This window comes from Drosophila bipectinata, chromosome XR (genome assembly GCF_030179905.1).
Source record: "Drosophila bipectinata strain 14024-0381.07 chromosome XR, DbipHiC1v2, whole genome shotgun sequence".
Taxonomy (NCBI): domain Eukaryota; kingdom Metazoa; phylum Arthropoda; class Insecta; order Diptera; family Drosophilidae; genus Drosophila; species Drosophila bipectinata.
Window position 1 is genome coordinate 18,461,758 of NC_091735.1, and position 22,645 is coordinate 18,484,402.

At 37.2% G+C, this 22,645-nt stretch overlaps 3 protein-coding genes and 2 non-coding genes across 7 annotated transcripts; 4 read left to right on the plus strand and 1 right to left on the minus strand.

Moving 5' to 3' along the window:
* Positions 1-159: 159 nt before the first annotated feature.
* On the plus strand, positions 160-17,134 carry Abca3 (ATP binding cassette subfamily A member 3). Of its 3 annotated transcripts, none has more exons than XM_017251012.3 (13): positions 160-451; positions 5,733-6,054; positions 6,659-6,724; positions 8,261-8,849; positions 8,916-10,343; positions 10,401-10,743; positions 10,806-11,176; positions 11,247-12,096; positions 12,770-12,920; positions 12,988-13,164; positions 14,139-14,939; positions 15,691-15,879; positions 16,425-17,134. In XM_017251012.3, exons 2-13 carry the CDS (start codon positions 5,843-5,845, stop codon positions 16,477-16,479), a joined length of 5,232 nt encoding a protein of 1,743 aa, XP_017106501.2. In that variant the 5' UTR covers positions 160-451; positions 5,733-5,842; the 3' UTR covers positions 16,480-17,134. The 3 variants fall into 3 exon arrangements, with proteins under 3 accessions (XP_017106501.2, XP_017106503.2, XP_070139137.1); XM_070283036.1 differs by lacking the exon at positions 160-451 and adding an exon at positions 3,800-3,873; XM_017251014.3 differs by lacking the exon at positions 6,659-6,724 and having other exon boundaries at positions 161-451.
* TRNAY-GUA (transfer RNA tyrosine (anticodon GUA)) lies at positions 2,108-2,203 on the minus strand. Its single transcript has 2 exons — positions 2,167-2,203; positions 2,108-2,143 (listed from the first exon to the last, which is right to left on the minus strand). It is a non-coding gene; the product is annotated as a tRNA-Tyr (tRNA).
* TRNAY-GUA (transfer RNA tyrosine (anticodon GUA)) lies at positions 2,474-2,573 on the plus strand. The gene is made up of 2 exons: positions 2,474-2,510; positions 2,538-2,573. It is a non-coding gene; the product is annotated as a tRNA-Tyr (tRNA).
* Positions 17,135-18,838: 1,704 nt separating the features above from the next.
* On the plus strand, positions 18,839-19,839 carry LOC108131873 (fibrinogen-like protein 1). Its single transcript, XM_017250956.3, has 3 exons — positions 18,839-19,048; positions 19,101-19,614; positions 19,731-19,839. Exons 1-3 carry the CDS (start codon positions 18,907-18,909, stop codon positions 19,774-19,776), a joined length of 702 nt encoding a protein of 233 aa, XP_017106445.2. The 5' UTR covers positions 18,839-18,906; the 3' UTR covers positions 19,777-19,839.
* A 565-nt stretch (positions 19,840-20,404) lies between these two features.
* LOC108131866 (uncharacterized) lies at positions 20,405-22,396 on the plus strand. Its single transcript, XM_070276351.1, has 3 exons — positions 20,405-20,566; positions 20,620-21,255; positions 21,312-22,396. Exons 1-3 carry the CDS (start codon positions 20,564-20,566, stop codon positions 22,188-22,190), a joined length of 1,518 nt encoding a protein of 505 aa, XP_070132452.1. The 5' UTR covers positions 20,405-20,563; the 3' UTR covers positions 22,191-22,396.
* The last annotated feature ends 249 nt before the right edge of the window (positions 22,397-22,645 follow it).

Here is a 22,645-nt window from a genome sequence, read left to right on the forward strand (position 1 = left end):
AATCACTCTCTAAAAAGTTATCGCTATCGTTCTTTTGGCGCGCACTTTGTATCGCCACTAGCTTAATATCGGCGCTCAGCTATCGATGATGTAATTGGAACAAAAGCTCATCGATGTTAACTTGTGTATTATTTAGAATTTTTTTTGGCATTAGAAGTTTGCAACACTTAAAAATTGATGTTATTTTTTTTTTGCTAATCGGCCGTGTGTGTGAGTGCGGGTGTCGCGAGTGTGTGTCAGTCAGTCAGCTGTTAATAGAATTCCCCGAAAAAATCCAAACAAATATGAAATATTAGAAATAAGTGGTCAACGTGCAAAATGCAATAACGTATAAAATCAGCAAAATAAAATCTATTTTATCTACATGTATTACCTATGACGCAGCCAAAGATAAAAGCTAATAGAAGTACTATATGGTGTATTATTTGGTGTTCTATATGTATGATAGTCGGTATGTAATACACATACTAATACGTATGTAAAATATCTATTTTATCATGTTATGTGCGGCTTATAATTATTAGACGACCCGCACGATGGGACAAATCATACGTATGACTAGAAAAAAAAATAACCGGCGTGTCAAAACTATGGATATCATATGACTATTTGTTTTTTTTTTTAGTTTTTCCGAGTGAGGCGCCAAAGTTGTCTCTATAACGGTGCATACACACATTTCCCACAAGCCCCCTTGCATGGGATTTTCTTGTTGTTTTTGTTGAGTGTTTCATGCGCATTTGCCGATGCCGGTCGGTCCCCTATGTTGCACGACCCTGACATTTACCGTTATCTTTCATGGTTGCCATGGTCATTATAGAGTGGGTGTTGGTTCTATGCACTATAAAAAAAAATTGTTAGGGTATTTTTTCAATAATTTTGTATTTGAAATTTAATTATAATAAATATGATTCAAAATTAATATATATATTTTTTTATATAATTAGATAGACATTTTTTCGAATATACTTGCCTTTATAAAATGTATTATCAACCTCTATTTATTTATTTCTGAATAAAAACCATTAATTTATAATAGTATTTACAGTGACAGTGCAAAATACGCAAATCGAATAAAGGTCAAACGCATCGGCATCAATAATAATCACCAATCGAACAATTTCCCAATCAATTATGCAGTAATGCCCCAACACCGCGTTCCAATATTTATCTCTAAGTGGTTGTTAACTTAATCGCACAAGTTGCAAATGAAATAATATATATACATATATACAATATACCCATAGATGTATGTATATAATAATTGTAATTATTGTGAAAAGAAGCAACCAAAGGGAGGAATGAGTGCACAATAATAGAACTTTATCTAATAAACTAAAAGGGGGTGTTCTATTTTATTTCCAAAAGAAAAAGGAATATGAGTCATAGTCCAAAGGGCAACAAAAAATGGCTTCATCTCAGGATACATCTTACTAAAATCCTATCTAGAGTGTTACCATACTTGGAATTAAAGGTTCTTGACTTTAATTTTTGTGACAGTCACATGCCAAAGCCCATGAATCATCGTAGTTTCCAATGGGAATCCTCGTGATGAGTTTTTGGCATATTGTAGATTGGAGTTATTGCTTTAAGTACATTCCAGGTAAAAATCCATATCACCAACAACGGTTAGTAACGATAAAAGGTGCCACACGCCTACAATTGGGGGTCTACTTAGGTTTTCTAGGTATGTACATGTGTCCTAGATTTTTTTTGAACTCTCATATTCTATTGTTTCTACTTAATGTTTATTTTATGGATTATTCTATTAGTAAAACTAATAGATTCTATTATCAGACACATCCAGTGTCAAAATAATACTAAATGACCCCTCAAGATTGTCCAATCAGAATGATGATAACGAAACTAGTGGCTTTCGATTCTTTATATATATATTTTTTTTTGATTGGAAGTCACTCCAAAAAGTCAATGAATCATCATATGAGTCATAAAATGCAGATCCTCATGGTAATAACTCAAATAGATTAGATTCTGAGTATTTTGATGGAATTACAGCGCATTCTGAAGACAAAAATATTGAATAGTCATTTTCAAGAACCTATTTCTTGGGAGAAAATAAGTAAAAATATATTTAAAAAAAATATAACTTTCCTTCGAGCCGGATTTGAACCAGCGACCTATGGATAACCGCGCTTTTTCAATCACCGTCTACAGTCCACCGCTCTACCAACTGAGCTATCGAAGGCTGCTTATTCATCTCCGCCCTGCAACCGTATTTTAATTCAATTAGTTTTATATATATACACTTTAGTATAACAGTATATATATATACATGCATCAATAAAATGCTTGAGACAGCTTATATGAATACAAACAAGCAGTGCTTTTTTTTTTTTGTTGTAAATAATGTATGCACATCAAAATATATAGATTGTTTACCTTTCACTTTTGTCGTCTTGCCGGCTAGACGTAGAGGTGCTTTTTGTTTAAGTGATTAGACGGGGTCTTCCGTGGACCTTCGATAGCTCAGTTGGTAGAGCGGTGGACTGTAGACGGTGATTGCAAAAAACAGCGCGGATATCCATAGGTCGCTGGTTCAAATCCGGCTCGAAGGAATTACTTTTTTTTATATTATATTTTTAAATTTTTTTTTACTTTTCAAAGCACCTACTTAGCTTTTAAAAAGTATATATTTTTTAAATATTAACCCCAATTAAGTACAGTCTGTCCTGACTGTAAACGTGTTTAAAAACTGAACGAAAGTAAAACGTGTTTGTACTCTGGATCTGGCTAATATAAATCTAAAGATATCATAAAAATAGTCGATCGAGTTGATAAGGTCAGGAGCACTCTTCTGAGGAACAGGTGTTCGCTGGAACTTCTATTCAGCATAATCAAATTTTAAGAATTTTTTTTTTAGCAAACCAGGGTTCTTTGAATCTTATCTATATCGCTACGATTTGTCGCATGACCACTTCAGATTTTCAGAAGTAAGACACGAGCAATTAACCCTAAGGGACTTGACTCATTGCTGTAATACAATTTGTTTAAAAATTTGTTTATCACATATTCAGAAACACAAAAAAAAATGTTGATTCATTTTTACTTGCTAATTGCTGACTTAACATTCTTTAATAGTTTGTATTACCCATTAATCGATACATTTATGTCCAAGGGCTTTACGGCTTTTGGTTTGTCTTTTTATCGAAGTTATCTGTACTTGTTAAATAAATAGATTAATGCATTACATTTTTAAAGAGGGTTTTATTTTAAAAACTCGTTAGTAACTTGTATGTTCAAAAGCTTAAAGGCCTTTATTATTTTTATCGTTTTTATCGAAGTTATCTGTAATTGTTAAATAAATCGATTAAGGTATTAGGTTCTCCAATAAAGACTCACAAAACTAATATGTGCTTCAACTATTACTATTAGCCTTTCCTAAGAATAATATTATTATAGTTTTTATCGCGTTTATCGATTTTTTATCACTTTAGTTTATTATTAGACAGTGTTGTATTGCAAAAATGTCTTTTCAATTAGCCATAATTTCAAAAAAAATGAAAGTCAAGGGTCATTTAATGAGTAATAGATCCACTTGCGATATTAAAAGTTTATGAAAATGCCAGACATCCCTCAAATAAATAAATATATATACATACGTATGTATGCCCTGGGACGCGTAACTCTGCACCGGAGTGGGACATGTGTATCGGCTTATCATTTTTTAGCCAGGCCAAAAACCAATAAACGCTATTTGCTTTATTGGCCTTCAATAGATTGCGTTCGAAATATACCTTTTCATTGATAAATACGGAAGATTGTCCGCCGGAGCGTTTCAGTTCACACTTGTCCGGCACCCGTAACGGTCGACGGTATCGAATACGCCGGAGTATTCGCGATTACGTTTTACTTTAGGTACTTTATATTTTACTATATATATATCTCTATGTAGAAACTGCTTTTTTTATTATTATATTTTTTTTTATTATTGTGTACTTGGTGAGTAAGCTGGAGTAAGGTGGCATTATCGTATCGGTGGTACAGCTGTGGCTGACACTCTTTTTTTTTGTGTGGATTTATGCCACTCCAGGAATTGTGGATACTTCGGGTGAAACCCGATATTATTGTTTATTTCTGTTCCACATTGTGTGTTGATGTGATTCTAGTGTCTACGGTCGTAAAATTTTGCTTGGTTTATCCCAGAGACATGGATATTCTAAGTAATAATAGAAGAGTGATAAAAAACTAAATTATTATATTTACTTAAAAATAATTATTAAATTGTTGAACTAGTTTTCTTTTATTATAATTCTCTCTCCTTACTTTTTACCATAAAATATGTATTATGTTCAATAAATATTTTTAGTATTTTATTTTTATTTATATCTCTATCTTGATGAAACCATTTAAAGGTCAAACTAATTTTGCAAATCTAATCAAATACATGTATCGTAATGACATTTCATCACAACTTTAATTGCAAAAAGAATATAATTGAAATGTCAATTTAATAGAGCCAAAAAGGGTTTAAAAAAATACAACAAAATTTATAAAATATAACATCAAAACTAATGTGTTTAAAACCAATTATAAATATTAAACAAAATAATATTAAATCAACAAAATCGTTTGTTTGAAATTGTTTGAAAACCGATAAGAAGACACTGAAATTTTTTGAAATTATCTGTCTGGGAAAAAATGAAAAAACCCCCCGAAAAATTGATTATTTCAATTAGCTCTCATAATCAAAGCACTTTGATTACAAGTGGCCTAATTCATAAACAAATAATGTCGCTTTTGCAAAGTCCATACATCTCACAAAGCTTCCTCGGAAGCATTTTTTTTTTTTGCAGCTTATCGTCTCATATACTCAGTCACATATATGCAATATACTTGATTTTTTTTCCACAAATCATTCTGAGATCAGCAAGTTTCTCATTTTCACGAAACACGAAAAAAAACCAGTTGCCAACAATTTTCAGTTTGATTCAATTTTAATTTAAGTTCTCAGTTGGCAACTGCAAACACCTGTTTAATTAATTTATTTTTTGTTTGGTAATTTGTATTTTTAATTGCTAGACGTTGGAAACAAAGAAATATCATTTGGGGCTAGCCCTTCTAAATTTAGTAAATCATACCATCGAAAGATTAAGAATGTCCAGACGCCTCGATTGCAGTTCGATAATTCGAATTGAAATCAAAAAGTCATAAAAAAACAAGAGTTTTGCAGTTTCATTTGCACTTTTCATCCAATCTATAGAAGTTATATTACGATTACGAGAAGTTACGATTATTACAAAACCATAACGTGTGCTGTTACAAGAGTTATGATTTAGTTACCTAACATATTTAGTGCTTTATTATTGTTTGTTCTTTCTGTTTTTTTTTTTTTTTTTTTGTATGAAACCCTATCTAGCTAACATAACCATCGATAATGATTAGATAATTGAAAAGCACTTTGGATGTGAAAATAGATCGTTAGACGAAAGTACTTGACATTGCATTTTCAAAACCACAATGAACTTGTAAACAGGGTCACTTTTATTAACTTCCTTCTGATAAGGCTTAGGGAAGTCAATATTTTAAGGATTTCTAACCCCTTTTGAATTAAAAATTCCCAATGGCATTAGACCTATGAAATCAATAAGTGTCGATTGAATATTTAAACAACAGACAGTTTTTCGCCACCTTGAAAATTTCAATAGCATTGAAAAAGAAAAAGGTACCAACAAAAAATCAATAAAATATGTTTTATTTTTTTCTTTTATTTCCAGACCTTAATTTTAAGAGAATTTTAATGTTGAGCTAATCTAAAGAAATCCAAAGCCAAGACGAACAAATTCCCCAAAAAAACGAAACAAGAAAACAATAACTATCCTGAAAAATGGCCAGGGTTAGTAACTGGGACAAGTTTGTCCTGTTACTTTGGAAAAATTGGACCCTACAATGGAATCACAAATTGCAAATGGTCATCGAACTGGTATTGCCGGCTATATTCTCCCTGCTACTGGTTCTGGTCCGGACTCTGGTCGATACGGAACAGATGAATACGAAAGAATACCCCGCATTAAATATTACAGATCTGAGTTTGTTGAGGTGAGTTGTAGAGAAATTTTATATGGTAACGTTTTTGTCCGGTTATTGTATCAAGTTTTATTTTTATAAAATCTTTTATCTCTATTTTAATTGCTTGATTTATTTTAGTTTTTTTTACAGTGTTTTTTGGAAGTTTTTTTTGAATTTATTTGTTTAAGGAATCTTTATTTTTACTGCTTAAGTACGAACTGCCTCTCGAATCGAACGAGTGGCGCTGTCGCATACCGTACGGCTTGAATCGCGGGAATAGCAACGAGACTAGAAGAAAGAATAAGCATCTTTTGATGTTGAATTTTTACGAAAATTATCTTGGAAAGTTAAAGCTTTGAGCTTTGAGCATCTGGTTAATATAGTCGTTAAATAGCTGATCAAAAAGCCTACAGTCTGCTTTGCTTCTGAATTATTTATATTTTAATCCAATTACAATTTTTCTTTGCTTTTAGCATTGTGCATTCTATTTTGTTTTTCTAAGATTTTCATTACAAGGCTTCTATTGCTTTTCGCTTTGTAGTTTAGTTTTCTTTTTCCAATTTCTACCCTTTACCTTCAAAGTTTCTATTTTGTATATATTCGTACATGATATGTAAATGTTTTTCGTCTGAAGGAATTCGTTGCATAGAACGTCCTACCTTGGCAAGCTCCTAGCGCTGATTGCACCCAACCAACAGAGGTAAACAAATCAAAAGTAAACACAAAACACCACAAAAAAAAAAAAATAATAAAAAACACAACCTAATAACAAACTTCAACCTGGCACCGTAACAAAAACTAAAAACAAATAAACAAACCACATGATATATACACTCTGAACACTTTAATCTCAAAGCTAAAACAGGATTACAAGCGCAAATACCACAATTAAAATGCATTTGAAAGTTTTTCAACAACTTCCTTGGTTATTTTGACATAAAAAGTGACAAAAATTAGTTGATTAAATTATAATAAATACTTTAACCATCATGTTTTAAGTGGTTTTAAAATTTTATCAGTTAAAAAATTATTGTATTGGAAGTTGCTGGTTTTTATAACATATACTATAACTAAAAGCCTTATGTTGTAAACAAATCAACTGATTTTTTTTATTTAATTTAAAGTTTCTAGAGTATGGGAATATTATTATTTGGGAATAAAAACTACACACATTCCCAATGCTATGTTTTTTTTTAAATTTTTATTGAAATGAATATTCAAGCAAAAGTTATTTCTTCAATTTAAAGTTTAGTTGGTTTTTAAAGGCCTTTATTGGAAAAACTAAGGAAAATATTATCAATCTAACCTTTTAACTGAAATTTACTTTAGAACGACATAAGCTTAAGTTTTTAATGACATACTACTATACTATACCAAACTATACCAACCAAATCGAAACGTTTCCGCAAAAATCGTACATCACTTTTTACTGAAATTGAAAATTTAATGAAAATTTTTTAAAGGAAATGACACTCATTTTTCTACCAATCCTACCAAAATGTATGAGTTAAAATAAAAGTTTTGCCAAATTTAAAGATTCAATTTTATTTTTTCCATTAATTTTATAAAAACTTCTCTATAGAAAAGCTGTATTTATGTAAAGTTTGATTTTTGTAAAACACGATCCTTTCGTGGAGATGCGTCAAAATGTTCTTTTTAATAGAAAGAACTAAAAAAAAAGATTTAGAGACAATCATCAAAATAAAACATACTATATACTACCACAAATATTTAAATAATTTTTAAACAACATAAAAAAACGTTTCCAAAGCCTTAAACCATTTCCATAAACACCTTCATAAAAGCCAAAAGCCAACTATGTTAACCAAAAGTTCTATTAAATAGTAAAAAAAACTAAAAACAGAAAAAAGAAAAATATCAATAGATAAAACGCACCAAATAAATATGTATATTTATCATATAAAATAATGTTTAAACTATTTTTTGAAAAATTACAATAATTAGGCCATAAACACCTTCATAATTAAATTTTACTCACCAACTGTTATATTTTGCTAGAAAAAGACTTAAAAAAAAAACGTTCAAAGAGATCAAAATAAAACCAAACATATATTACCTTACACATCAATCTTTTATACAAAACAACATATACTAACCTTTCCAAACCCATAAACCCCTTCATAAAAGCTAACCAAATAAACTAACCAAATGTTTAATGTTTCGCAAATTTTTATAAAAGAAAGAAAAACTAAAAAATGAATATATTCTAAAACAGGAGTTCCTTAAAAGCCGGCATTAACAACTTCAAGTTCCTGGTGTGCTACTCCCCGACCAGTCCCGCCCTGGACAGACTAGTCTCCGAAGCTCTGTCCAATCTGGATCCTGCAATGCAGGAGCCATGCTCCTCGGCCAATGCCATGCAATTGGAGGCCGATGTGATAAGTAAAAGTGCCTTTGCCGGCATTCAGTTCGATGATTCGTGGTCCGGATATGACACATTGCCGGATGATTTCCGGTTTTCGTTGCGGTTTCCATCGGAATTGAGAACGGCAACGATTGCAATCGCCAATACATGGCTGACGATGCGACTGTTTCCGACGATCGACTTGACGGGTCCTCGAAACGAGGGCGATGACGATGGTGGCATACCTGTGGGTTATCTACGAGAAGGATTTTTGCCTTTACAACACCAACTGACGATGGCATTTTTGAGAAACAAAACAAATGGAGAGCTACCAGACATATACATGCAACGCTATCCATATCCATCGTATATTTTCGATCCACTTTTGGAGGGAATGTCATCGATAATGTCGCTGATCATACTGCTGAGTTTCATATATCCCTGCACGTATATAACAAAGGTGAGGGGGACGAAGTCTATAGCTTTCGGGTTGTGTAATATTTTAAATATTTTATTCTAATTTCAGTATATAACCGCCGAAAAGGAGAAACAACTGAAGGAAGTCATGAAGATCATGGGGCTGAGCAATTGGCTGCATTGGACGGCGTGGTTTGTAAAGTCCTTCATAATGCTAACCATATCGGCCATACTGATAGCCATTCTGGTGAAGATCCATTGGTCCGAGGACGTGGCTGTGCTGACGCATGCCAGCTTCACGGCATTGGTCTTCTTCCTGATCATCTATATAATAGCCAGTATATGCTTTTGCTTCATGATGGCCACGTTCTTTTCGCGGGCCAGTACAGCGGCGGCGGTTACGGGCCTCATCTGGTTCATAGCCTATATACCGTACTCCTTCACGATCAACTCGTACGACGGCATGACTTTGGGCTCCAAGTTGGGCTGGAGTCTGATCTCGAATACGGCCATGGGCTTTGGCGTTAAACTGATCCTCGGCTTTGAGGGTACGGGCGAAGGCCTCCAGTGGAGTAACATCTTCACGCCAGTTTCGGTGGATGATACGCTAACGATCGGTGCTGTGATGATTATGATGCTGGTGTCGTGTGTCCTTTGCATGACCATCTGTCTCTATGTGGAGCAAATAATGCCGGGCAGCTTTGGGGTACCAAAGAAATGGAATTTCCCCTTTACTCGCGAGTTCTGGTGCGGCGAACGGGAGTATACAGGTGTGGAGGACGTGCCCAATAGTAGATATCTGGAGCACCGAGATCCGAATGCCTTCGAAACGGAACCGGCCGACAAACATATCGGTCTACAGATGCGACATTTGAAGAAGAAATTCTCCGATAAATTGGTCGTCAAGGGTCTGTCGATGAATATGTTTGAGGATGAAATAACGGTGCTTCTGGGACACAATGGTGCCGGCAAGACAACAACAATATCGATGCTAACGGGCATGTTCCCGCCCACCAGCGGCACGGCGATCATTAATGGCAGTGACATTCGAACGAATATCGAGGGAGCCCGCATGTCCTTGGGCATTTGTCCGCAACACAATGTCCTGTTCGACGAGATGAGTGTGGCGGATCACATTCGGTTCTTTAGCCGGATGAAGGGCCTGAAGGGCAAGGCTGTGGAGCAGGAGGTGGCCAAGTACCTGAAAATGATCGAGCTGGAGGACAAGGCCAATGTGGCGTCCTGCAAGCTATCCGGTGGCATGAAACGTAAGCTTTCCGTGTGCTGTGCCCTGTGCGGTGATACTAAGGTGGTGCTTTGTGATGAGCCCAGTTCCGGAATGGATCCCTCAGCCCGACGGCAATTATGGGATCTCCTCCAACAGGAGAAGATCGGCAGGACTCTACTTCTGACCACACATTTCATGGATGAGGCTGATGTTCTGGGGGATCGTATTGCAATTATGTGTGATGGCGAGCTCAAGTGTCATGGCACTTCGTTTTTCCTGAAAAAACAATACGGTTCCGGCTACCGGCTGGTAAGTTATCGAAATAATCGAAAAAACAATCGATTTCTATCGGTTATCCTTTTTCAGATTTGTGTGAAACGCGACGATTGCCAAACCAACGAGGTGACTGCCTTGCTGAACAAATACATTCCGGGTCTTAAGCCGGAATGCGATATCGGCGCTGAATTATCCTACCAATTGCCGGACAGTGCCTCCAGTAAGTTCGAGGATATGTTTGGGGAACTGGAAAAGGAATCGGATGAGCTGCATTTGAATGGTTATGGTGTGGGCATTACCTCGATGGAGGAAGTTTTCATGAAGGTGGGCGCCGAAAAGGATAATACCGGCAATCTCAAGGATCCCAAGGAGATAATGAACGGCGGCACTGGATACCGGGGACCTGGCGACGAGGACAACGAATCTGTACAGTGTAAGCAGTGTTTGAACTCGATCTTGGAATAGCTCCCGATAAGCTCAATTAACTGTTTGCAGCCGATGGCATCTTCTCGGAGAATCGACGTCTCCTCAACGGCCTCCAGCTGCTGTCCAATCAATGGAAGGCCATGCTCCTCAAGAAGTTCCTCTACACGTGGCGCAACAAGTTGCTGCTGCTGATCCAGAACATAATGCCCGTGTTCTTTGTCGTCGTCACCATTTTGATAATCAAAACCCAAGGCACTTTCCAGGAACTGAAACCCATTACGTTCTCCCTGACCCAATACCCTGTGGCTGTTACGGTTCTGGATCGGTCTGAAGCTGTGGCTAATTCTGAAATATACAAGTATTCGAATGCATATGAGTCCTTGTCCAAGTCGTATGGCAATGATTTTGGCTTGGAGTTGACAGGAAATCAGAATTTTACGGTGGGTAGTTGGGAGTGGGAGTTATGTGTTTAAAAACCATTAAATTATCATTTTTATATCTATTATATAGAAATATATCCTGGACCTGGGCGAGACGATCCAAGTGCGAATCAATTCCCGCTACCTTGTGGCCGCCAGCTTCAAAGCCACCAACATCACTGCCTGGCTGAACAATCAGGCCTTGCACACAGCCCCCCTAACGATCAACATGGTGCACAATGCCATTGCCATGACCGTGTCACCGAACATCAGTATAGAGGTGACGAATGCCCCGCTGCCGTACACCACCAGCACCCTGCTCTCCCAACTGAGCACTGGCAATAATCTGGGCACCCAGTTGGCCTCCAATCTGTGCTTCTGCATGTGCTTTGTCAGCTCGATATATATCCTGTTTCTGATCAAGGAGCGAGAGTCGCGAGCCAAACTTCTGCAATTTGTGGGCGGCGTGAAAGTCTGGACGTTCTGGTGTTCGCAATATATTTGTGACTTCGCCACCTATGCAGTTACCGCCCTCATCGTGATCATCACCATTGTCTGCTTCCAGGAGTCGGGATTGTCCACTTTTGGCGAACTGGGACGATACTTTTCCCTGCTCCTACTCTTCGGATTCGCCGTTCTGCCCTTCATCTACATTATGTCCTTGTTCTTCAAGGAACCAGCCACTGGTTTTGCTCGCGTCTCCATCGTTAATATATTCTGTGGCATGGCTCTGTTTATTGTCGTTGTTGTGATGTCATCGGACTTCTTTGATACCAAGGATACCGCGAATATATTGGGCTGGATATTCCGCATCTTCCCGCACTTTTCACTGGCCATGGGACTTAACAAGGTTTACACGAATACGGCGACAAGGAATGCCTGCGCCAAGGTGGGCTCTATACCGCCCATTATTCTTTGTGAATTGGTGCCGCAGTGTTGCAGTAAGTGTTTTATTTTAATACTAATACTTAGAAGTTACATTTAAGTAGTTCTTGATAGACATTTCTAAACTACAAGTAGTCTTAAATAGTATTTTCCTATTTTCGTATAGGGTCCACAGGGATGGCTATATCTTCCCCAATTCTCATCTGATTCTCAAGTGGGTTACCTTAAACGATTTCTAGACCGATTCTCCATCATTCTGCATTAAAATCCTGAGAAAAAATATTTTTTAGATTTTTTGTCCATTTTTCGTGATGGGGTCCCTTGAAAATGCGGTTTTCCACAATAGGGTCCACAGTGATAGCTATATCTTTCCCAATTCTCATCCGATTCTCAAGCGGAGTACCTTAAATGATTTCTAGACCGATTCTCCATAATTCTGCATTAAAGTCCTGAGACAAAATATTTTTTAGATTTTTTGTCCATTTTTCGTGATAGGGTCTCTCGAAAATGGGGTTTCTATTATAGGATGTTGTCTTATGAAAGTTGGTTTGTCGTATTATTTGCCAAAAATAGTATCCATAAAAAAATATATATATTGCCTGTCTGTTAGTTCTTCAAAATATATCTCTTGTTTCGTATCGTATGGCCCACAATCGTGTGGTTCTTACAACCTACAAATATTTATAAATTTTATGACCTTAAATGACCATTTGATTATTTTACTTTCAGATATCAAACCCTATTTTGCCTGGGAGGAGCCTGGAGTCTTGCCAGAAACCGTCTATATGGCCGTCACTGGTGTTGTTTTCTTCTTAATTATCATCGTTCTGGAATTCCGTTTGATCAACGAACTTATCTACAATGTCCGCAAAATTGTTTCGTAAGTTTCTCTGTAACAATTTAATCTTAAATGCAATCTTAACTAATAATATATTTTGTCATTTTAGCAAGCCACCGCCACCACCTCCGGATGGTCATTTGGATGATGACGTGGCTTCTGAGAGGGAACGTATCCTCAATATGAGTTCCAATGAATTGGCAAACAAAAATCTTGTTCTGGATCGTGTCACCAAGTATTATGGTCAATTTTTGGCTGTCAATCAGGTGTCGCTCTGCGTTCAGGAGTGAGTTATTATTTAATAAATATTTTGTTTGTAAATAGGTAGCATGGGTCATACTCGTAAGAGTAATTTTTTTTTGAGTGCAAGCCAGAAACTAATTTTTCCAAATATCTATGCACATTTTTGTACAAAGATCTTGAATCATGTTCATAGGGAATTTATCTAAAAATTTTATAAGGTATACGTTTAAGAGATTTGGCCAAATATATAGCCTTCGAAGTGGGTCGTATTTTGGGGTATTATGCTTTCTAAAAAAAAAAATCATAAAAAATATTTATAATTGTTGTTGACAGGGAATGGTTATATGAATCTTTTAAGGTATTCCACTCAAGGATCGGATACATATAGTCAGAGATCTCCATCAGAGACAAAGCCTTTGCAGTGGACCGTATGATGTCCCAATGGTTTTCTTAAATTTTCAGACCAAAAAAAAAATAACAAAAAATTCCTATCCTAGGTTTGATGCAGAATCGTGAAGAATTAAGTTTAGAATTTTAGAAGGCATTCCGTTTAAGGATCAGATGAATACTGGCAAAGATATAGACTCCTCAGTGGGCCATATAAGGCATCCACATTGTTTTCTTAGATTTTCAAAAGGGGTTTCCCTAGAAAAATGGACCAAAAATGGAACCATAAATTCATTCCCACATTTTTATGCATTTTAAAAAAGAATTTATCTGAGAATCTTTTAAGGTATTCCTTTTAAAGCTCGTTAGGTAAATACTAATGATATAGCCTTTCCAATAGGCCATAATTTCTATTATTTTTAAAAGGCTCATTATAAAAATTCGACAAAAAATCAGTAAAAACTTTCTTTGAAATAATTGATAGTTGATTGATGGGGAAGAGATAAAAAAATTTTGTAAAGCATTCCTTTTACATATCCCACAAGAACTGACTGAGATATACCCTTTATAGAATCCTTTAATTTCCTTATTTTAATTCCATTAATAATCAAACATATTTTATTCTTTCAGAGTCGAATGCTTTGGGCTGTTGGGCGTGAACGGTGCCGGCAAGACGACCACCTTCAAGATGATGACTGGCGACGAGCGTATTAGCTCCGGATCGGCCTATGTCCAGGGTATGAGCCTGGAATCGAACATGAACAGCATTTACAAGATGATCGGCTACTGTCCGCAGTTCGACGCTCTGCTCGACGATCTGACGGGCAGGGAGATGTTACGGATATTCTGTATGTTGCGCGGCGTCCAAGAGTCCAGGATTAAACAGCTATCCGAGGATCTGGCCAAGTCCTTTGGCTTCATGAAGCACATCGATAAGAGGACGCATGCCTACAGTGGCGGAAATAAGCGTAAACTGAGTACAGCCATTGCCGTAATTGGCAGTCCGTCCGTAATCTATTTGGATGAACCCACCACGGGCATGGATCCCGCCGCCCGACGTCAGCTATGGAACATGGTCTGCCGCATCCGGGACTCGGGCAAGTCCATCGTCCTCACCTCCCACAGTATGGAGGAGTGCGAGGCGCTGTGCACGCGACTAGCCATCATGGTGAATGGAGAGTTCAAGTGCATCGGTTCCACGCAGCATTTGAAGAACAAGTTCTCCAAGGGACTGATCCTGAAGATCAAGGTGCGCCGAAATCTGGATGCAGTGCGTCAGACGCGCTTGAGTGCCGGCGGTGTCACAGGTAATGGTAGTGCCTTCCAGGTGAGGAACGATGATGAGGTGACGGTGCCCGTCCAGATGGCACAGCAGGAGATCGATGCCGTCAAGGAGTTTGTGGAGCGCGAGTATCCGCACTCGATACTACAGTGAGTTTTTGAATTAATATATGTAGTTTTAGTTTATGAAAGTAATATTAGTATATCTATTATTTATTTTATTTTATTTTATTAAGGCATTTAAAACATATATTTTAAAGAAGTATATTTATTGAATCAAATTATACATATCAGATATTTTTTTATGTTAGATGTTTTTTCTTCACTGGAACTTAACCTCAGATACTGACTAAAAAAGATATATTCGAAGTGAAAGAAGTTGAAAAATAGTTTTTAATGTAAATATACATATATTATCATATAATGTATATAAAATAACATAATTTAAGCCTTTCGGAAATTTTATTATAGATATAGATTCCTGGAAAAAGAAAAATTTATATAGGAAATAAAAGAAGTTTATACAATAGTTTTTAATGTTAATATTTATATATGGTCATATGGATATAGAACCATTCATAATTTTAGCCTTTGAAATTCCAAAAACCGGAATTATATCGGAAGTAAAACATATTTAAAGAGGCTTCTGTTTAAAGGCTTTCGTCACTCGAATTTTACCCTAGATATTGATTCCGATGTTAGCACAGATATATGTATATATGAAATAAGTCAACAAATAAATTTTAATAAGTTAATAAGTTTTGATTAATATTAAAACAAATATATTTTTGATTGCAAGGGCTTTTGGCTTTCGTTTCGCTTTAGCAGCCAAGAAGCCTCTACAAATTAATTTCCTTAAAAACTGAAAAATAAATAAACTTTTCCATATTTTATTTTCCAGAGAGGAGTACCAGGGCATTTTGACGTTCTACATTCCCCTGACGGGGGTGAAATGGTCCCGGATCTTCGGCCTGATGGAGAGCAATCGCGACGAGCTGAACGTGGAGGACTACTCGGTGAGCCAGACGACGCTGGAGGAGATCTTCCTGGAGTTTGCCAAGTACCAGCGCGAGGATACGCGAGCCAACCAGTGAGCCAAACGTAGTAGCCAATCCCCAAAAGACACAAAACACCCAAAAACCAGTTGCTAATCCCAATCAGCAAACAAAACACTGACACTTTGGCTTCTGTAATGGGCTTAAATTTGGCATAATTTTTGGCTTTTAATTGCGGATACATTTTTTTGGATTTTACGGATTTATTGGATTTTTTTTGGCTTAGAACATCGCATCACATTGCCATCACATCTAACTTTGCAGAACATCACCAAGAAGCACTCAAAAAAAGCACTATTCTTCAACATGTGACATTTTTTAAAAGCTATTTTTTTGTTGTGTAGTTTTTTTTTTTTATTAATATAATTATTATATTTGATATAATAATTTTTTTGTAGGCCTCATATTGCTAACCTGCGCTATTTTTCTGCACACACTGTAGTTTCTTAGAAGAGCTAACTAACTAATTGTAAATACTAACCTTGTTTTTTAAAACCCCATTTTTTTTAAATGTATGAACTAATTTTAATTGAGCTATATTTGCTTTTTCCTCCTCGCCCCCCAAATAAATAATTAATAGGCAACCGTATGATGTGAAAAGGCTGTGCAAGTGCCTGCTAGCAAATGAGTATTGAAACCTGAAACAACTACCTGATAGGATACTAATTCTGATCCTGACCTCAACTCAAAGCACATACGCATAGAGAAAAACCAGATTATATATATAAAAAATTATAGTACTTAAAAACTACAAGTTTTTATACAAAAAAACGCTACACAAACAACACACAAAATAATATAAGATCGACCAGACAATAGGTAGATGCTTTTATGCCTTATTTCATTGTGATCATCTAGTGAAACGTACACTGTAAAAAAAAAGAGATCTATTTATATATATTTGTATGTATATTTGCTTGATCTGCACCTTAAGTTCCAGTGATTTAATTTTTTTTTTAACTTCATTCATAAGCATAAAGAAAAAAACGATATAAACTACAAAGAGTATTGGCCAAAAAATAAATAAAGAAAATATATATATTTTGGTCGAAGAAACTATTCCCAGCGCCGACAAGAAACTTTTTTCATATAAACGATATACCATAATAATAATAGTAATTGTATTTATTTCGATGTACTTAGAAAATCTAACCAAAGCATTAAATGTAAATAAGACAATTTTAAACTGTGGCACAAACTAAAACTCTACGATACATATGAGAATTTACAAATTATGTTAAATGTATACTTTACGATTGAAATTAAATTTTATCTGTATGTAAAAAAAAACCAATGTGTGTTTTTTTGAGCGGAAATAGCGGAGCGGAGCCGTACCTTCTACGATATTTTTTGGAAAATATTTTTCAGGATCCTAATAATTGTTTCTAAAGTCGAGTTTTGTGAAAAGTTTCTTCCAAATTTACCTTAATTTGTAAGTTGAGTATTGTGATTCATTTGATTGTTCATCATGGTGAGTTTTGAAAAAAAATAAACTGAAACAAATAGAAATTTCTATCCACGCCAAGAACCCATACACCAAGGAGACTGTGACCAAGGCCCTGGAGAACCCGAGCATGGAGCGCAATAGGTTCCAGGCCCAGCACCTGCAGGAAGCGGCACTCCTGCCCTTTGGACGTCCCCTGGTCATATAACTGGCCCTATGCCTCGTAAGCTTGGCCCTTTACCTGGCTTCCTGGTCCTACGAGCTACCTAAGCTCTCCGAGGCGATGGTCTAGAACTGCCCGGAGCACATCCGCGCCTTCCTCGGAGGGTGCGTCCCGATAGGAAGTCTTCCATCCAGCGCCACCTCAGGGAACATGCCCCCCACGTGGTGACCCTCATGGGGAAGTTGCTGGGCAATCGATCGAAGGTGGAGTTCCAGCTCGTAATGTGGAGGAGGAATGGGGCTTTGGCTGGTGGGTCAATCCTAATCCTTTTGTTTTTCTTATAGTTTCATCACCAATTGTACATTTCTAAATTATTTAATTTTTAGAAATTTACATTTCTAAAAAATGGGTGTCTAATCCAATCGGAAATATAAATTCTTTTGATAGGATTGTTTATGTGTTGTTTATACCCGGTGCTAGTTAAGTTAAATTACTTTTTATAAAAAATCCCTAACAGAGTAAACATCCAGTGACGACTGCCTCTACATAAAAAGAAGCTTCTCAATTTGTAATAATTTTCCCATGAAACTGGCTTCCAATAGTACAAGGCTTAGGGATAAGGAATCGGTCTCCCGCATCTATATTATTCCATGGGAAATTCTTGAAAAATATTTGGGTATGTTACCCGGTACTTTAGGTGCCGTAGTCTTACAAAGAAACTCTTCAAACAGCTTAAAAACTGGTGACGAATGGACTGTAAGGACTTTAAAGTCAAAAGCTTTTCATATTGATATTTAAAATTATTACCATTTTAATATTTTATTGAAACTGGTTTATAAAAATATGACGAAATCACTTAAATATCAAAAGCTAATATATATGAAGAAACAAACTGAAACTGCGTGGGAGTCTTAACTGCGTGCCAAATCCTATAGATCGGACAGATAGGCAGACAGACATGGCTATATCGACTCGGCTGTTGATGCAGATCAAGAATATATACTTTATTTGGTGTACTAGGCTGATTATAATTCATTGAAATCTATTTGAAAATTAATTTCCATTTTGGGAATATGTATATTAGTATGTATATAATTAATAATAAAGAGTTAATTGCATATACATATGTACAAATATATGTATATATTGCCTCAATATATATCAAGAAGAAGAAGCTAAGAACATAAGCAAGGTCTTGTTGTAATCACCTCATTCTAATCTCCAATAACCTGTGACAGCCCTTCCGTACGCATTCTGTCTGTGAAATATTTTGGCTTTTCTATATGTATGGGTATGTCCCAATTTCTTATTAGAAACTCTGAAGCTCAGTCTCAAGCTCAAGCTCATGGGCGAGGACGGCTTTAAAAAGCCGGAGCTCCAATAGTCGCAGCATCAGTTGAAATATTCCCAGAGACTCTTTCAGTAGAAATTTCAGTTCGATAGAAAAGGTATAGGATGATTCTCCCCGTGGCCCTCCTTTCTGCATGTTTCCTAATTTCTGCCTCCCTGGGATCGGAAGTAGTACCGGAAGAAGAGGTTCCAACAACTCCACTCCCAAATATTAATAATCAGACGTCGTCGAAAACAGAAACCATAGGTAAGTCGGCAGAAAACAATATTTTGAAAATGAATACATCCATTTTTTTCAGATTTTCCAGATCCTTGCTCACAAGGCCATTATGATTATTTAGTCCTCCGCGAAATGCAACTACCAGGCTTAGACCCGTTCAAAGTAGTTTGTTTTTCACATTTGGATGAGGGGATATCTGGATGGTTGAATGTTTATTATAATAGACATTCTGACAAACCAATATTTAATCGCACGTATGAGGATTATGAACGTGGATTCGGCAATGTCGATATTAATTATTTCGATGAGTTCTTCATTGGACTCAATCGGTTGCACCATCTGACCAGTGGAAAGCCTTTTAAAGTGATTTTAAACACCCATCCGGGGACAAGAATATGCGACCACTTTGTTGTGGGCGATCGTAGCGAAGGTTACAAGGTGAAAAATATTGGAAATTGCACTGGAGAAGACGTATGGATCCTCCCTAAGCAGGGCACCAAATTTTCCACCTTCGATCAAGATGAGGATGGAGTTCCTGATCGTAATTTGGCGAAGGAAGAGGGCTATGGCTGGTGGTTCGATCCCAGTATGAGGTGTGTATTCCAAACATGCATTTTTCTTTCGTTTCATATCCAGCTGGAAAACTTTCTAAAATAACTAACTTGAAATAATTTTTAAATTCTTTTTTTTTTATTTCTGGATCTATTAGGCCCGAAAGGTATTCCATAGGCGTGTACATCAAAAGAACAGATTGAAGAAAAAAAAAGCTCTTAATCTTAATATGCACTAAAATGTAATTATATTATATTTCTAATATTATGAAGACAATGATTATATAAACTGTAATTTTCTATTTTTTAACTTTTGAATAAAATAAACAATTAAAATATGTAAAAAATAATCGAAAATAGTTGTTGTCACTGAAAGTACTTGCATGTTGATAGAAAATAAAGAAAATATAACTTTATGGGGTCGGAGATGATAGTTATATACATTCACACGAATACAATATACCCTTGAAGTTTAGGAGTACTAGGTATAAAAATCGGCGACGAATAGCAAATGCTTCCGATATCAATATTAAGATTAAACATGTTTATAATGACATATATTTTAGAAAAGAGAAAGTGGTTCCCAACTCAGGACATATAAGTTCCAACCCCCAGGTTGGGGGTAGTCCAAGCCCTAGCAGGGATTTAAGCAGATTCCAGATACTAACTAGGTTGACAGAATCAAACTAAACTATTTCTACGATACATATGATTTCTACGATACACTTTATTTGTATGTAAAAACAAAAAGTGTTTTTCAGGCGGAAATAATTTAAAAAAGTAGCCATTGATTTTTAAATCTGGTCCAAGTGCCTGGAGCGTTTCTGAAAATTTTCATTCTGTGTTTTTATCTCACAACGAGCACTAGCTTCTACTCCCAGTATTTTTTGGAAAATATTTTTCAGGAGTCTAATAATTTTTCTTAAAATATAAGCAGACGTGTTTTGTGAAAAGTTTCTTCCAAATTTAATTTAATTTGATATTTCACATCATGGTGAGTTTTTGAAAAAAATATCTAAAATGAAAAAAATATAAATTTCTATACAGATTTCGGCGAACTGCAACCACAAGAGAGGGACGAACCCCTACACCAAGGAGTCTGTGACCAAGACCCTGGTGACCCCGATCATATGGCCCAATTCGCGTAGGGAAATGTTTCTAAGACGCTTCCAGGAATCTCGGCATGCGTGGCCGGTCCTGAACGAGATCCTGGCAGACGTGGAGTGTCAGCCCATGCACGTGCTCATATTCGCTGCCTCCACTATCCACTTCAAGATCAAGCGAGAGGCACACATCCTGACCCCGGAAAGCGTCCTTGAGCTGAAGAGCTGCCTGACCAAGCACCTGCAGGAAGCGGCACTCCTGCCTTTTGGAAGAACCCTGGTCAAACAGCTCGCCCTATGCCTCGTGCGCTTGGGCCTATACTTTGCAACCTGGTGTCACGAGCTACCTGAGCTCTCCGAGGCGATGGTCCAGAACTGCCCGGAGCACATCCGCGCCTTCCTCGAGCTCCTGGAGCTGCTGCCCGGGGAGGCCCGCGATTTTATCCGAAGAGTGCGTCCCGATCGGGAGTATTTCATCCAGCTCCACCTTAGGGAACATGCCCGCCACGTGGTGACCCTCATGGGGCAGCTGCTCGATAATGAGAACATCGGACTCGAGGGCGAAAAGCAGTGCCTCAAGGTAGGGATCCAACTTCTATTCCTTTTCTTCCAATAATCCTTCTCTTCCGCCTGGAGGTGTGCACCGCCTGGACCCATTATGGGTTCATGAGTGCGAAGGACCTGATCTACAGCCGTGTGCTCCTACGAGTGAACCTCATTGTGTGTCACGAGGAAGTGCATATCCACGCAGAAGCCTGCAGAGTAGTGGTGGCTATACTAAAGTCTGCCTACATCTTCCGCCAACTCGAGGTGGAAATTTTAGAAATGGGTCATAGCCTGGAGGACAAGTACTTGAGGGCGGTGGCTGAAAACAAGAGGGCCCTCGTGGCCAACTACGCGGCCGTATTCCTGCAGCTGGCTTCCATGACCTTGATGACGGCTCGGGGCACCCACACTTTTCAAGTGGAAGAATTCGGGAAATTTACTTTCCGGATGCTGCTCCAGGTGACGAGGTATGGCGAGTGGTCCGCCGTGGAGCTGGCCATGAAGATCTGGCAGAAACTCATGCGCGAGCTAAACCATTTTAGGAGGGTCTCCGCCTTTGAGCCTCTCCTGTATGATCTGATGGGGGTCCTCTTCGAGCGCATCCAGCTGCGCGACTGCCACCAACACTCTGGCCTGCACCACCGTACCCGATTTGCGGGTTTCCGCAGACGTGTCGACGAAACCGTGAGGGTCATGGCTCAGCTAGTTACCCCCATCATCATGGAGAGCTTCTGGTCCACCGCCCAGAACCCAGCGAGTCCCTGGATGCAGGTGGAGGCAGCCGCCTTCTTTCTCATCCCGTTTATTAACGGCTACACTATCTTGAAGGTCTCCTTCTACGAGCGTCTTCTCGAAATCCTCTCGGAGCGTCCCCAGAACATCTTCCGCGGGATAGAGCGCCGTATCCAGAAGAAAATCCGAAAGCAAGCCCTAGTTATCTCGAACGAATCCAACTGTCCATCCTGCTAAAGGCTCAGTGATCCTCGGAGATCGATCCAAATTTTTGGTGCTTTTAATTTGAGAATTTTAAAATTGTTGGCTTCTCCCTTCGGCTTTTTAGTTTTCAAATTAGCGGTTTCACCAAATAGGCTATTTTCCGACTAAATTTTTCAAATTATTTTGTAATCAAAACGAATAAACTTTTTGGTATATATTATACATATCTTATTTATTTATTTTATTTATTTATTTTTGGTATAGTCTGCTGCATCCTTTTGGTGGGACTCCCCTAATTATCGATAGATTCTAGGGATACTATCCGGCTGAGAAAAACAGCGATATTCGATATTATCGTAGGTGGGATATGTTTTAAAACTCTCGGTCTACTCTCGATGATAGAAATCTGTTTACTACTATTTCACAACCTCTATTAAAAATTTGAATTAAAAAATTTTTTAAAAGTCAATATAATGATTTGTTAAGCG

Excerpts from the sequence above, each read along its gene's own strand:
- Abca3 (XM_017251012.3), top strand. The coding sequence starts at position 5,843 with ATGGCCAGGGTTAGTAACTGGGACAAGTTTGTCCTGTTACTTTGGAAA. Across the intron at positions 10,744-10,805 it reads GGACAACGAATCTGTACAGT|CCGATGGCATCTTCTCGGAG; the intron begins GTAAGCAGTGTT and ends AACTGTTTGCAG. Across the intron at positions 14,940-15,690 it reads TATCCGCACTCGATACTACA|AGAGGAGTACCAGGGCATTT; the intron begins GTGAGTTTTTGA and ends TTTATTTTCCAG.
- LOC108131873 (XM_017250956.3), top strand. The coding sequence starts at position 18,907 with ATGATTCTCCCCGTGGCCCTCCTTTCTGCATGTTTCCTAATTTCTGCC. Across the intron at positions 19,049-19,100 it reads GTCGAAAACAGAAACCATAG|ATTTTCCAGATCCTTGCTCA; the intron begins GTAAGTCGGCAG and ends CATTTTTTTCAG. Across the intron at positions 19,615-19,730 it reads TGGTTCGATCCCAGTATGAG|GCCCGAAAGGTATTCCATAG; the intron begins GTGTGTATTCCA and ends TGGATCTATTAG.
- LOC108131866 (XM_070276351.1), top strand. Across the intron at positions 21,256-21,311 it reads GCGAAAAGCAGTGCCTCAAG|GTGTGCACCGCCTGGACCCA; the intron begins GTAGGGATCCAA and ends TTCCGCCTGGAG.